The sequence below is a fragment of the Nomascus leucogenys genome, chromosome 2 (genome assembly GCF_006542625.1).
Source record: "Nomascus leucogenys isolate Asia chromosome 2, Asia_NLE_v1, whole genome shotgun sequence".
NCBI classification, from domain to species: Eukaryota; Metazoa; Chordata; class Mammalia; order Primates; family Hylobatidae; genus Nomascus; species Nomascus leucogenys.
The window spans coordinates 140,534,942-140,550,232 of NC_044382.1; the positions used below are offsets into that span (position 1 = coordinate 140,534,942).

Consider the following 15,291-nt stretch of genomic DNA (forward strand, 5'->3'; position numbering starts at 1 on the left):
CACCGAGCCGGCCTCCCCACCTCCCCCGGCGGCGCCCCAGGCTGCAGTGCTCCGGGCGCTGGGTTATAAAATGCCGGGTTAAGCGGCGACTCAGACTTAGGATCCCGCTCACGACATGGCCTCGGGCGCTCAGCCCCCGTCGCAGCCGTCGAGCTCAGAGGTCAGCGCCGTCCAGAGCCCAGGCGGGCGTCCCGGCGTCGGTCTGGAGGAAGCAGCCCTGGGCGTTCCTCTCCCGCCGTCTCCCGGGGAGGCCCCTCTGCCCCCGAGCAACCGGAGCAGGTGCCCTGGGACCCGCCAGCCCGGAGCGGCCTCCCTCCACGCCGCGTCCGCAGCAGTCCCCCTGCGGCCCCGGCGCGGTACGGCGCCGGCCGGGAGAACCGCAGACCTGGTCCCCGCCGCCTCCCCAGAGCAAGCTCCGCGGCCGGCTCCACAGTCCCGCAAGCCACGCAACCTGGAAGGCGACCTGGACGAGCGCCGGCTGCTCTGCCACTTGCAGCTGGCCCAGGACCGCGAGGCGCGCCTGTGGCTGGGCGGCAAACCCCAGGTACCCGTCCCTGCCGCGTGGCCCTCCTCGCGCGTGCACGGCAGGCGGATGTGGCCTCCACCTGCACCCGCGCTCGGGCGTTCTGCACCTGGAGGCCGGGCCCTTCCCCAGGTGTGGCCCCTCACGAGAGGCACGAGGCTGGATCCACCAGCTTCTCTCTAGGAGGGCGTCTTGCTAGCAGGGCCTTCGGAAGAGGGCCTGTTTGAATTAAGGAACTCAGCCTACGACGAAAAGCGGGCGCGAGGGGTGGGGGTGATGGGTGAGCCGCAGCGCCAGGGGGGCGCTTACTGCCAGCGGGCCTGCAGGAGAAGGGACTTCTCACTGCCCCCACCCCCCACCCCGCACCTTAAGCTGCTGGGGGACCAGGAATGGCCGCTAGCGACCTTCGTCGCTCCACCTGCTCTTCCTCCTTGCAGGATGAAATCTGCGACGCCTTCGAGGAAGTCGTGCTGTGGCTCCTGCGGCTTCAGAACACCTTTTACTTCTCCCAGTCCACTTTTAACCTGGCCCTTACCATCTTCGGCCGCCTCCTGATTTCAGTGAAGGTAGGGAGGCCTCTGAGGGACGGTGGCAGATGGTGAGAGAAGAAACTAACCGTTGCTCCCCATTCCTGCCTGAGAGGTGAGGGGTTCCAGATGCTCAAACCAAGGTGTATAAACTAACTTGCTCCGAGTGGAAGAGCTGGTGTTGGAACCTCTCCACATCCCACACTGGCTGTCTCAGGGTCATGTGGTCATCAGGGTTGGACTTGGGGAGCGTGAGAGGACCTAGCTGGGAAAGGGCTTCCTGTGTAAGGAGGTAGGATGTGCTTGTCTCGACCTGTCGAGGGCAGCTTGAGGCTAGGATGAGACTGGGATCCCTGAGAAGGTGCCGTATTTCCCACCTCCCGTCAGTCCCAAAATGAAGGAATACTGCCCAGTCATCTGCAGTTCTGAAATCAGGAGCATCTTCGTTGGTCAGTTCTAAAAACGGCACTAACATTCTGTCTTGTGGAGAAATTGAGCCTTTTAAAAATGGGGGGAAAAAAAAGCTTATTAAAACAAACGGCTGGGCGCAATGGCTCACGCCTGTAATCCCAGCACTTTGGGAGGCCAAGGGGTGTGGATCGCCTGAGGTCAGGAGTTGGAGACCATCCTGGCCAACATGGTGAAACCTTGTCTCTACTAAAAATACAAAAATTAGCCAGGCGTGGTGGCCCGCGCCTATAGTCCTAGCTACTCAGGAGGCTGTGGCAGGAGAATTGCTCAAAATCAGGAGGTGGAGGTTGCAGTGAGCCAAGATCATGCCACTGCACTCCAGCCTGGGCAACAGAGTGAGACTCCGTGTCAAAAAAGTATATAAAAGAAAACAAACACAGATGCTTTTCAGTTTGTTTCTGGCATTCATATTCTGCTCAAATGTGTTTGTTCCATACTGCAGGTAAAAGAGAAATACCTGCATTGCGCCACAATTACTTCCTTGAGGCTTGCTGCAAAAGTTAATGAAGAAGAGGAGGTATGCATCCTTGGAAGTCCACATTGGGCTGCACTTGAGGTATAGGGGTGTAACATTGGAGGACTCCAGTTTCCTGATAGGTCTGTGCCCTTAGGTATGGTGGATGTTTTGGAAAAGTCGCCAACTTGCCAGCATCTCTGCTATCCCTTGCATCGGCTTGTCAGGCTTTGAGACTACACAAATGAACAAGTAGAGCAGCTGAACTGTCCTGGCCCACCAAACCTAGAGACCTGAACTCTTGACAGACACATCTGGCCTCACTGGTTGATGCCAGATGCTACCTCTCTCTAAGCAGGGGCATCTGCTGTTCAGCAAGGAAAAAGGCCTCCCAAACCATGTGACTTAACATCCACCCCAAGCAATTACGTCTAAGACAGCTGCTTGAGACTTGAAGACTTGGCTGTGTCAATGAAGCTGGTCCTTGGGAACTCTGGGACCCCTGAGAGGGACAGGAGGGCCATGTGCTGGGGGTAAAGTACAAGGGGCCCATGAGCGCTTCAGGCATGGCTGGATGGCTGAATTTCACTGTGGCATCTGTTCAGGAGGAGATCATCTCCTAATGCCTTTTCCAAACTTTCCTACCTCCCTCCAACTTCTCCCAGTTTGGGGATGGTGAAATCACTGCCATTGCCACAGGGGTCACCCTTAGCTGATCTCTGGGTCTGAGGAGGCAGGGAAGAAGTTGTGTGTCCAGTTCCAAACCTTCAATAAAAATGTTTTAAACTCCTGTTTATTAGAATAGAATTAATGCCCAAGTTGCTTTTGTCCAACTAAAAATCAAGTGACCCTTTTTCTGGAGGTTATAGTAATATTTCTGTTTATCTAAAAACATAGGATCAGGCCTTTAATGTACTTAGTACTTGAATGTTTACTCATAGACAAGCCTCATTAGTCCCTCTGTGGGAAAAGCCATAGTTTTTCCAGAACTGAACCACCTTCAATCAAGGTTGAAGGAAATGTGTTTGCAGTTGTGATGCTGAAAAACCCATAGGAGGTTTTATCAATGTGTCTGGTACAGACTAGGAAACTCAAAAGCACAGTTTTTTTCTCTATGCCCAGTACCCATGGTAGGGATCAGGAATAGGGATAGGCAGAACCCATGGCTCCTGGAAAGCTTGGGGTGAGTTCTTGCAGCTGAACAGGGGAGATGGCACAGCCCCAGCCTCCAAAGCACTTTGGGTATGAGCCAGCATGCAGCTGGGGGATCAAGACCCGGTTTCAGAGGGGGACCATGTGATGTTCCCTACATAACTACCTGAGGATTTGACAGCCAAGATCTGGTTTAGTGTTTCTTTCAGAAGCATTTTCTGTGGCAGGCCACAGGAAGACAACTCCACTAAGGTCATGAATGCCCAGTCCCCATGGATAAGAAAACAAAAGCTACTATGACATGATGTAGGGCTTTGGCCTCTTTATTTTCTTTTTACAGTTTATTCCACAAGTAAAAGACTTCACAAAGCACTATGGCTCTGACTATTCCCCGAATGAGCTGCTGAGGATGGAGCTGGCTATTCTGGACAGACTGCACTGGGACCTCTATATTGGGACGCCGCTGGACTTCTTGACTATAGTGAGTAAGGAGGTGTTTACAGAGTCTACCCTAAACTCGTTTGTGCCTTTGGAACAGCTGTTTACAACATAGGACGGCAAAGCACAGGCGTGCACACGCCCTTGCACATGCACCACAGTGAGGTGACCCACAAGGCTCATGACATACGGAAGAGTGAAAAGGTATCTTAAATCCAACACAGTTCCACCAGACTCCCACTTCTAAAGGACATTAAATTAACTTTACAAAGATTTTTAGACGGCACTATTATGGTGAGTTTCTCTTTTAAATACACACTGCAAAAATATTTAACTTTCCATTCTATGAATACTGTACATAAATATCTGTCTGCTTTTGCTACACTTTACACACATTCACTTAGCTGTCTTTATTCACCTACACACAATCCTTATTGAGGCTTTAGACCATATTGATCTGGCACTTAAAAAAATATCATACATTAGTTTGTATTTGTTTTAGTTGGGGGAATGATGGTCATCCTTAAGGATATGATTCTGTTAGTAAGGCAAAATTATGCAATGTGGAAATCTCATGGGGTTTTGGTTTGTTATGAAGCATGAAGATTAAATTACTAAAGGCTGTTTCATTATGAAAACTGGCCACTGTTGCCAAGTTGCAGAGTTTCTTCTTATGATTAGCAGATACAAGTAACTTTTCTGCTAGCTTGGTCTTGAATAGTATGTTTCTATTTTTCAGAATGGAAACATTGTCACCTAGGTACTTTCCGCTCATAACAATGATGTCACAAAGCAGACTCTTTTTTTTTTTTTTTTTTTTTTTGTCTCGGAGTGGAAGCTCAGCTTGGCCACAGGATGGGCATTAAGCCTCAAGCCCCTTACGGAGCCATGGATAGGAATGAAAAGGGTTGGGCAACATTTGATGTTCCCTGATGGAAATTTAAATTGTTTGCACTTTTGGTCATTGATATATGAAAAGTATCGGGTTTTCTGTTCTAACATTAAAAACCATGGTCTCCAGTTCCATGCCCTGGTGGTCCTGAGCTGGCCCCATGTGTTGGAGCTGCTGCCTCAGAGGAATCCTTCCCTCCACGTCGCATCCCTGACCAGGCAGCTGCAGCACTGTATGGCGGGCCACCAGCTGCTGCAGTTCAAGGGCTCCACACTGGCCTTGGTCATCATCACCTTAGAGCTGGAGAGGCTCATGCCCGGCTGGTGTGCTCCTATATCTGATCTGCTAAAGAAAGCACAGGTAGACATCAACTTTGCCCCAGACCAGGCTCTGTGTTTTGCCCCTTTAGCTGATGCACTCAGACCCCAAACGGGTACCCTTTGCCCTTGTAGCCTCTGGAAAATGTTCTGGCCATAACCCTGGAAAGAGTCTGCCCAAAGGCTAGGCTTTCCACACTTGGTCATGCTCTATGCACTTGACATGGGACATGGGTTCCCTTCACTGGACCAATGGGGGTGGTCTCTGAGTGAGAGAATCTTTATCTCAATGGGAGCCCTTGTAGCCAAAACGACTGTGGGGGGTCAGGGGGATGTCTGGCTTAGGAGGAAGCAACCCTGAGCTTAATACTGGGGAGCATAAATTCTAAACTCCTTCACCTCTCCTTTGTACGAGTGTGTGGTACCAGGTACAGGGGTACCATGAGGCAAGCATTGTGGGGGCACGAGGAGGAGAGGGGTGTGTCAGAATCCCTCAGAACAGATAGGTTAGGATGGAATGCATAGTTAAGCTAATGACAACTTTACTGAGGTTGGAAATGGATGTCCCTGAGATGGTAGGATTAGTGGTCCTTAGTTGGGTGGTTGGACCTTCCTGAACTTGCTTCATGCTAACATTTTGACACTCAATTGCCAATTTATTAGAATGTACGATGGTTCTGCTTGAAGATGGCCACTCTATTCTAATACAGGTTGGTGATATGCAGTACAGCTGCTGCAAGGAACTTGTAATGCAGCAACTGAGAAGTTTTCAGTCATCCTCCTGCACAGACAACTTTGTGTCACCTGCCAACTAGCCCCTCTGCCTCCACCCCAGGGCCTTGAGAGCATAATGTGAAACCTCCTTGCTTGGACTACCATGAGTTCTTTGGCTTGTTATGAATCCTGTAAAAAAGGGAAGGTGGCTCTAGAAGAGCAACTGAGAAAAAGTTCCCAACTGAGCCCTTGGAAAAAAAAATAAAGGGGAGAGGGGAAAGGTAGGCTGGGGTCAGTAGAGGTCAGGGTGGTCTGACAGACCATGACCCTGTATTCCCTTTTTATCCTCTGGGCCTGAAGCCAGGGAGTATGAATGAATGTTCAAATGGCAGCTTGTTTTACCTTCCTTCTTTAGCAAGGGTTGGCATTGGCCCCTGAGAGTGCTGGAATATGAGACCAAGAGGCAGGCCTGGCTCAGGGCTGAAGGGCTGGGGCTAGTTCTGACCAGTTCTTGCTGCTGTACCTGCCAGAGCTGGCCAGGTCCTTCCAACTTCCCAGGCTTATCCCAAACACATATGTGGTGCTTCCAGTCCCAACTACCCTTCCTGCCACTCCTCACATGGGACAGTCTCTGCAGACACATTTACCCAACCATGGCCATGACTTATGTCTTCCCTTTACAAGGACTGGATTATAAAGTATGCTTTGTTTAATGTAACTTGAGCAAGCTTTAGGTATATCTTTCCTTTGTTACTCTTAAGCAAAGTGGTTTCAGTTATTAGTTTAACTAGAGGGATTTTGTGCTAATGAATGGGTATTATAGGCTAACACCTGTGATGGGAGGCACAGCTCTGAATGCTTTCTGTTGGGATGAGCAGGTTCTGAGGCCAAGCCTGCTCCAACCACAGTGCTGCCAGGAGGAGGAACCAGCTGCCTCTCTCATGCTGTGCTACCACAGAGCCATTCTCTAAGCAGGGGAGTGCAGCTGACAAAGATGCCAGCTGGGGCTGTGTAAGTTGTGTTGGGGGCATGAATGACTGAGCCACACATTCAGAGGTGGTTTGTGAAGTCTTCCACTGTGAACTATGGGTTTTTTTTTTGGGGGGGGGTGCGTTTGTGTAAATGTGCTAAGCTATGGGGTGGGAGGGGAAAGATTTACTAGGTGCAAAGTGGTCAAGGGCCAGATATACTATAATTGTCTATATTATAGAGTTAGTATACATCTGTATTTTTTCTTGACACACTTTTGTTTGTTGGCGTTTTTGTTAAAATTAAACTTTAATTGCTTCCAATCCTGTATGAATCTTATTTTGAGCTACCATGCATTTAGGCTTGCGAGAGTCAGATACATTTGGAACACTATCTCCTAGGTCATATCAAGAACTCTCCTCTAGTCCAGAACCCATTTTACAGATGGAGATGCTGAGGCCATGCTGCTCACAGCTTCCAGTGGTGGCCGTGAGTGCCCTCTGCCTCTTTCCTTCCAGTGCAAGTGGGACCACAGTGCATGAGACAGGAGGACATCCTGAGGGCCCATACCAGTTTGGGCATCCCAGGCTTTGGGGAAACTGCTGGAAGACATCTGCTGCTTAACCAAGTGGCTCTGGATGTGAGCTAGATTCCGAGAGCTGATCCAACTCAACCTCTTGGAGAAAGCAGAGGGTAGACATGTGAGTCCTAGGACTGGAGTAAGAGACAACCTTCTGCTCTGGCTTTCTGTAAATGATAGAACTCTTCTATAGGGAAGCTCACTTTTGTATTGCCAAAGTCCCACTTGTGGATTTTAAAAAATCTTATGAGCTTTTCAAGCTTGCTGTGGGGCCCCGGGTCCCATCCTACTTTCCTCTAATATTCTTTTCTGACATTAGGAACTCCTATCCCACCTCAACTCAGAGATTGGGAAACATTTCTCAGGGAGAAGCATGGATACAATCCATTTTCCTTTTGACCCCACCTATAGAAAGGCAGGGATTGGTGAAGGAATGAGGCTGAACAAAATGGAGATGGAAAAAGCTCAGAGGCAGATGCTATGGCAGAAAGAAAGGTAGGTGGGCTCAGGGAGGAACAGGGCAGGGGGAGCATCCTGGACCTGTCTTAAACTTGTCCACACAGTACTTCCCTGAAATGAATGAGCCAAGTCATTTGATGTTTCCACCACCTAGGAGGCCCTCCTCCTCCTGGCTTCCTGGAGAGTCTCTGTCCTTCAAAGCTTGGTGAATACTTCGCCTCCCTGCTGCCTGCCTTCCCACAAGTTGAACTGAGCTATGCCTGCATTAGGGATGTGTTCATACCACTCTCCCTGCAGGGATCCCCATTTTCTCATTTTGGTCTTCCCAAATCTACCTAGTACTCAATGGAGAAAGCTCCTTAAAAAAGAAACCCATGTACTTTTTACCACTTCTTTCAACCACCAGTCTGCCCTTCCTCAGCCACTTTTGCCTGTCCCCTAGGGCTTTCTACCTCTAAAAAACAGTCTCAGGTCCACCAGCCCACACCATCAGGCTGTGTACTTTAACACTAGCCACACTTCCACTACTCTTCCATCATTCCATTGAGATGCCAAGGAGCAGGTGTAGCTCAGGAATTAAGGGTACAGACTACCAGCATTCAAATCTCAACGTCTCCAATTACTTGCCATGTAACCTTGAGTAATTACTTAAACCTCTGTGCTTCAGCTATAAAATGGGGATGAATGGTCCCTAATCATAGGATTAGGATGAGGATTAGAGGAGTTAATGCATGTAATGTGGTTCCAAGCGGTCCTGGCACTCGAATATTAGTCCCATGGCAAGCCTTTTTGCTAAGGAGGAACACTCCTCGAGGGCAGGTGCCCCTTTTCTCATGTCCTGCACCCAGTTGCCCAATAAAGATTCGTGGACCACAGGCTGCCCCTTTACCTTCCTGTGACTTTCCTGTGACTCTTCCCTCCATCCCCCACCTATCTAAGAGCCTTTCGCAGATGCCTGTAGCAGGGTTTCCTGTTAAAACAATTCCTACAGAAGTAGATCAACCTCCACAAAATTCAAAGAGCAGACAAGCTGTATTTTACCACAGTTGTAGCAGATTAATGGGCTCAGGAAACTTGTTAAATCAGAAAAGCTACTGCCCAAAAAAGACACCACAAAAACTCAAAATAAATGCAAAATTTAATGAAAAAAAAATTACAAAGTGAATGGAAAAGAACAAAAACAGTCAATGAATGCAGGAGTAAATGAATTAACACGTGAAGCAATTTTAGAAAAGCATGTTAACGTAACAGACTAGCAAGCCATACTTCCTCAGGCCTCGTTTCCATGAGCCCCACTTAACAGGGAGCCCACATTTAGACATACACAAACATATATGCAGTCAGTATGCACAATTACCACCTAGATCTGGGTACCCACAACTAGAAAGACCATATATCCCCAGTGGCCTGGGACAGGTCTGGTTTATGCCTTTTGATCTGATGTAATTAATAGCATCCCCTTTCTCTCTCAATGGTCCCAGTTCGCGCAACAAATTATATGGTGATTCTTCCACCTCAAACAAACATGGTTTATGAAAGACATGATAGTAAATGGCAACATGATCCTGTAAGACAGCCCTGATAATGCCAACAAATGACAGTGAGAAAAAGAGGGGTAAATGAGACTCTGCAGACAGGGTCACATTCTATGGGGGCTAACTTATTAAACAGTGGCAAGTTTTAAGCTCACTTTATGCACCAAGGTTTAATTTGATCTCAGCTAAAGATGACAAAATGCCAAACACAAACAGCAGGGGAGAGGTGCAGTGAGGCTTGCTAGAGGGACCTGTGGAGGCAGCTCAGACCAGAAAACGCAAGTCTGTCAAATGTCCCTGAAGATCCCGGGAAGGCTTAGGCCCAGAGGCAGCCAGCCACGAGTATGGCCTTTCAGTATACGCGGGGTGCAACCCGCAGGTCACAATGGACAAATGGCCAAATCTGCACACTCCAGAGTCCCAGGTTGGCCCATGAACCAGGAATTCTCATTTCTTACGTATCCAATGAACCTGCTGGGTCACCAGGCCTCATCTTCATAAATATGTTAGCTGAGAGAGGCTATCTTAAAGGTCATGCTCTGACCCAACTGCATATACTTTCAGACATAAAATTACCCTAGAGATGAGCCACTGGCAGTCCACATTTGCCCTGGATATGCCAGTTTACCTTTTTAGATACCCTCACTGAAGCATCAGTTTTCAATTGCAACCAGATGTGGACTTATTGTGAAGCTAAGGAAGCTTAATCTTCAGGGCCCCTTCCAAGACCCTGTACCTAATTTTATATTAACATTGTTTTTCTTAAAGAAGTCTTGCTAAATAATTCAAGCTTTCAGCCCCGTAAAATTTAGATCCACCCCTGGTCATAGCATAAAAACTTGAAGAATTGTCACTAGAACCTGCTCTGCCGCTGGAGCATGGAGCCCCTCACAGGTAAAGGCTGCCTCTTCCTGGCCGTGCCTCAGTGGACACACACAGCTCACCCCTCCGCCTCTCCCTGAGCAGAACATCATCTCAGGAAGGCAGGAGGAAGCCAGGACTTGGTCCTGGAAATCAATAATGCAATCCAGACAGAAAGGGGGAAATGGTCATGAGAAGGAAGACGGGCATGAAAAGCAAACTACCAATTCCACAATAAATTAGCACGGCTTCCTGAGGCTTCCAGCCAGGGAGTACGCTAGACTGTGAGCTCCTTGAGGGGAACGTTGTGGATTCCTCTGGGTAGCTCCAGTGCCCAGCACGGTGCTTCAACATTAAAACTACCTTTCCTTTTATCCAGTCATTTTCCATCTCCCATTTTACCAGGCCATATTCTCAACACTGACATTCTTGGTGGCTTGTAAACCAACAGGAGCATAGAAGAATCAAAGCTGCTAGTACTTCCTTAAAATGTTCCCCTTTAGAGTGCAGCTGAAGGGGAAAGCTCCTTTGCTGCTCATTTTTCCCTAATTGTCCATATACATCAGACACCTTCATCTCTTCACCCTGTGACCCAGCCAGGAAAGAAGCAATGACTTTGAGGTAACAACTTTTTTCCCACTGAATACTTTTTGCGTTTGGAAAATGCAGGATTCGCTTGGGAGTCTTAATTGGAGTCAAACACTTAACACATACACATGGAGTTGGTCCCTGTTTATAGGTAGCACCTCTGGGGCACAGACAACGGCTTTGGGCTGCTGTTCCATTTACATTCACAGTAAAAACGCTGGACATGGTCTTGTTCATGTTCCAATTCCATCCATAAAGAAATGCCAAACACTGTCATTACAGGAAGTTTATTACCCACCTCTCCCTGTATATGATAGGAGTACTTTATACATACGAAAGGTTTAGCTGTATTTTTAGTTTTTAAAAATCAGGGAATCTGTGTTACTTATGAAAATAATGGGAGAGGATATTATTTGTCTTGACGCTGGTGCCAAAATAAATATTTAGAAGTGTTTTAAAGTTATTAAAATTAAGCTCTAGGTTAGAAAAATTAAAATGAGGGGAACTGGGTGAATTTTGCAGCATGTATACCAGACCACGCAGCTGCACCTAGGGCACCACGTGAGTTGCCATCTCCACGCTGAACAATTAGGCCTAGCATCCCGGCTGGGGCCTTCGCTAGAGCGGCACATAACAGCTCCGTCAGGGAATAGTGACACTGTAAATGGAAGACCAGCCACTGGCTCTGAAAAAAATAAACCTCGTCAGTTTTGGATTCCAGCATTCATGGCTTTTACATGTTTGCATAGAGAGGGGTTGCCCGCCAGGCCCGGGGCAGCCTGGGGCCAGGGTCGGTTGGGGGAAAGCAAGGCTGTAAACACTGGAGTCTGTACCGGCTCCCAGTCCGTCCTCACACCATGTTATGGGAGAAGGGTCACAAGGTGTAACTCAAGCAACTTAACACATGAAAGTCTAAAGTCCACTCTTGACATGTAAGTCTGTGCGTGCGTTAACTGAAAAATAAAAATAAAACAAAACAAAAACAGACACATTAAAAGATATGCAGACCAAATCAAATAGAAGCAAAAGACAGCAAGATGGACACTGCAAAAGGGCAGTCAGTTCGGCATTTGTGACGAGCAAAGCAGAGAATTCACTTCAGTTTGTGGCGTCCCGGGCTAAGGGTCAAGATCTGATTGGGAAGTAATTTTGCAAAAAATTTGGATTCAAATTTAAAGAGTATGTATAACCAATCAAAACCACTCAAATAAATGGTCATGAAAAACACCCCTGCCCCCATTCCAAAAATGCACTCCCAACTCACACTAGTCCCCTGACCAGGGCGGCAGGAAGGAGTACTCCCAGTCACCCCATCTACCCCACTTCTGGCCTCCACAGAGCAGTCATGGGAAGAGTGTTTTCTCTCCCAGGGACCAAACCGACTGAAGCTTTCTAACAGGTCCAGAAAACAGGAAAGACCTGTTTTCTAGGCCCAGGCCTGGAGAACATATCATGGAGCCCAGGCCGTGTGGGAAAAGCAGGGAGACCAGACACTAGTGACAAGCCCCCATCCCAAGGGCTGTGCTGGTGTCCTTTCAGCCTGCCTGCACCCACCTTCACCGGCCCTCAGACCCTGAGCTGGCCACAGACCCCTGTCTGCAGTTTCTGAGTGGTTTCTCCACAGCTTATTTCCTAGGGAATCCTGGCTACCTTTTCTTTAACAGGATGGCAGGAAGCAGGGCAAAGTCACTTTGGGTGCCAGCACCTGGGTCATAGACTCCCGCTCCCTCCCAGGAAAATCCCAATTTCTGAGTTGCCAGCTTGAAATCTACACAGGTTCCAACTTGCAGAGCCCCCACACTCGCCAAGCCAAAAGATGGGCGTGGGAGCAGGGCTGGAGGCAAACGCGGAGCAGAGGGGAAATTCACAGCTGAGGGGAGTGCAGGGCTGGGGTCCTCCCTGGGGACAGGCAGGGGCACATCTGTCTCAGCACTGTCAGCTGGGGTGGGGCCACTGGGCATCAGGATGAGGGAGACTACGAAAAGGAAGAGGGTCTGTCCTGAAGCAGAGGACAGACCTTAGGAGTGAGACTTGGCAACCAGTTCTGAAATGCCTGGTTCTGTCCCCGTTTCCCCCAGCAAGAAGCCCTTTGAGTTTTTTTTCCTTGGTATGTGTTTGTGTGCCTCTGTGCATGTGTGTACTGTGTGCTGGTAGATATGTGCCTGAGACTGTGTATGTGAGATGGGACAGGAGAGAAAGACAGTGTGCGTGCACGTGTGTGCACATGTGGTTAGGAAATGCCATATTGGGGGTGGGGCGGGGGCAGGGCTAACACTAGAAGCAACAGCTTAGGGCCACAGCTAACTACGCACTTCATGGCCCTAATGGCTAGGCTCCATTGCCACCAAGGAAGGAAGGGCCTGGGCATACACATCCCCAAATATCCCAGGAGGAAATGGATCCCGAGAATGAGGGCCAGGATGGGTTCACCTGCTTAGTTCCTAGGTTGGCAAGAGAAGGATGTTACCCAAGATAGGCTGGGGCAGGGAGAAGCAGGGATGGATGGGATCCCCACAGTGTGATGTGGCATGGCTGTGAATGAGGTGGGTGGGCGAGGGTGAGCCCCAGAAGCCCGGACATCTGGACTCCAGCTAAGGGTGTGGAAACAGGCTATGAAGATCGCCAGGGAGAAGTGACTCAGAGTTGTCCCCACCTGACTACTCCGTTGACTGCATTCCTGGTGCTGGGAAAGGCCTCCCTGCCATCCAGTCTTTCTCTCCTCTCTCCACTCTGCAGGAACAACTCCAGCCTCTACTTGAGGGGCAGCTTCTCTCCCCAAAAGAACCCACAGAGCCCCTGTGGGAAGCTGCTTTCCTCCCTTCAGCCCTGCGGGCCCTTCAGAACAGCTGTGTGGTGACCACAGTCTCCAGGAGGCCAGTGTTGGCTGGCACGAGTGCCTGCGGTTCTCCCTCACCACCTGCCAGCCAATATGGGCCCCACATCACTGCCCCACAGACTGAGGAGGGATGCGCCACAGCTGTCCAAGCAGAAACCACCATGGCTTTTGGAATCTGGCTGGAGATGCTGACATTCCCAGGTCCTGTCCCTCCCCTGACCTGAAAGACCATTCCCAGCATTCCCAGAGCCCTGCAGCTTCACCCTCTCCGGGCTGCTCCTCGGCCGTGCAGCCCCACCTTCACCACACTGCAGCAGGGCCACAGCTGCCAAGGGGGCTATGGAAGAGCGAATGGGTGAGCAAGAAAGTAGGGGGAAGAGGAGGAAGGGGGAAGAGAAGGAGAGAAAAAGGGAGAAGGGAGAGGGAGCGGGAGCACAAGATTGCCTGTGCAAGCGAGACTGCATGAGTATGAGAGCCATCCAGACGGCGAGACACTGGATCACTAGTGAAAGAAAAAGAAAGGCAACCAAGAAAGCTGGGGGGAGAGCCACTGAAGATGAGGGAAAACTAAACAGGAAAGGGGCAAGAGAGGGCGAGCAAGAGAGCAAGAAGGGAGGTGGGGGACAAGAACGAAAGCAAGAGCCCACAGGAGCAAGAGGAGCCAGCGCAGGCGCGGCCTGCCACCTACTTCTTCTTGTCCTTGTCCTTCCTCAGGGGCTGCTGCGAGGTGGCGTGCAAGGCCTGCGACTGCAGGGCCTCCACTGCAGCCTTCCGGCGATTGAAGGCATTGGTCTCCTCCTCCAGTTCCCGGCGCTTTTCCTCCACCTTGCGCTTCTCCTCCTGGTGGACCCGCTTCAGGTGCTCAAACTTCTCATGCAGCTGGCATCAGAAAGGGGGCAGAAGATGGGGGGAGCAAGAGGAGGGCTTGAGCCTGGGCCAGGAAGGCACCCCCACCTCTACTCTCAGCCAGGCCTTCCCTCCCTCAGCTTCCCCACCCCAGCCCCCAGCCTGGCACATACCTCCCTTTCCTTCTCCTTCAGCTCCAGCTCTGTCTCCTTCACTTTGTTGACAAACATCTGCCTCATCTCTTCCTCCTTCCTCTGCAGCTCACTCAGGAACTCCTTCCTCTTGGCCTCGTATGTCTCTTGAAGGCTGTAGAGACCCAGATAAGAGAGGCCAAGGATGGGATTATGACGGAATGGGGTAGGGCAGGACAGAGCCAGAGAACTAGAATCATGTTGGCAAGAGGGGTAAGAGGATGCTGGGGTCCCTCAGGGAACAGATGCCAGGGTGGTGTGTCTGGCCACAGCTGTGAAGACAGGCTCACTCTGGCTCAGGCTGTCACCTGAAGGGCTGGCTGTCACCATCGCTGTCCTGAAAGCCCATCTCCTCCAACTTGCAGCGCCGGTAGAGCTCGTAGTGCCGGCTGTGGGTCTGCTCGCGGAGGTCTTCCATGTTCACCCGGATCAACATCTCCCGCAGCTTCACGAAGTCGCAGTGATTCTCATTCTCCACTGAAAGCAGAGGGCCGGTGGGGTATCAGGCAGGCATGCAGGTGGGCACACTCCAGAGTCAGGGTGGGCATGCAGGTGGGCATGAGGAGGAAACAGCACAGGGTACTACAGGCAGCAGGGCAGGCCAGGGGACTCAGTTCTACCCCCAGCTGGGGATGCACTTCCCCTCCACACTCACCCTGCACCACTCCCCAGGGGTACTGCCGTGCTCGGACCAGCTTGTTCCCCACCTTCACCTCCTCGGTGCTGCCCACCACGGCGAACGGCAGATGTGCCTGGAAAGGGGCCCGGGTATGCGTAAGCCCTGAGCTGACACAGACTAATGGAGACTCTCCCTCCCTGCCCCTGGGTCCTAGGGAGGGGCAGCCAGACCTGAACAAAGGCTCCAGGGCCAGATGCTTACTTCCTGGCTCTCTTCTGAAGAAATGTCCCAGAACTCCAAACAGGAGAGTGGGCTGAAC

General features: G+C 50.3%; 2 protein-coding genes across 9 annotated transcripts in view; one reads left to right on the forward strand and one right to left on the reverse strand.

The window, feature by feature from the left end:
• CCNI2 (cyclin I family member 2) lies at positions 1–4,270 on the forward strand. Its single transcript, XM_030818706.1, has 3 exons — positions 1–544; positions 961–1,089; positions 1,964–4,270. The coding sequence occupies exons 1-3, from the start codon at positions 116–118 to the stop codon at positions 2,081–2,083; spliced, it is 678 nt and encodes a 225-aa protein (XP_030674566.1). The 5' UTR covers positions 1–115; the 3' UTR covers positions 2,084–4,270.
• The window catches only part of SEPTIN8 (septin 8), a 27,853-nt gene continuing 15,996 nt past the window's right edge, over positions 3,435–15,291 (reverse strand). For 3 of the 8 annotated variants that reach the window (XM_030818677.1, XM_030818666.1, XM_030818701.1), the window contains 5 exons: positions 15,009–15,105; positions 14,662–14,830; positions 14,336–14,468; positions 14,005–14,195; positions 3,435–4,802 (listed from right to left, as the gene is read on the reverse strand). In XM_030818677.1, the coding sequence (XP_030674537.1) occupies positions 4,637–4,802; positions 14,005–14,195; positions 14,336–14,468; positions 14,662–14,830; positions 15,009–15,105 (756 nt within the window). In that variant the 3' untranslated portion in view covers positions 3,435–4,636. Of the gene's footprint in view, positions 4,803–8,616; positions 11,434–14,004; positions 14,196–14,335; positions 14,469–14,661; positions 14,831–15,008; positions 15,106–15,291 lie in introns of those variants that run through there. The other 5 variants (XM_030818688.1, XM_030818681.1, XM_030818698.1 and 2 more) reach the window with 3 other exon arrangements.

What these genes read in the sequence shown, in the direction of transcription:
- CCNI2 (XM_030818706.1), top strand. Translation starts at nt 116, where the DNA reads ATGGCCTCGGGCGCTCAGCCCCCGTCGCAGCCGTCGAGCTCAGAGGTC. An exon ending in GGCTGGGCGGCAAACCCCAG is followed by an intron (nt 545 to 960) that starts GTACCCGTCCCT and finishes TCCTCCTTGCAG; the next exon opens with GATGAAATCTGCGACGCCTT. An exon ending in GCCTCCTGATTTCAGTGAAG is followed by an intron (nt 1,090 to 1,963) that starts GTAGGGAGGCCT and finishes TCCATACTGCAG; the next exon opens with GTAAAAGAGAAATACCTGCA.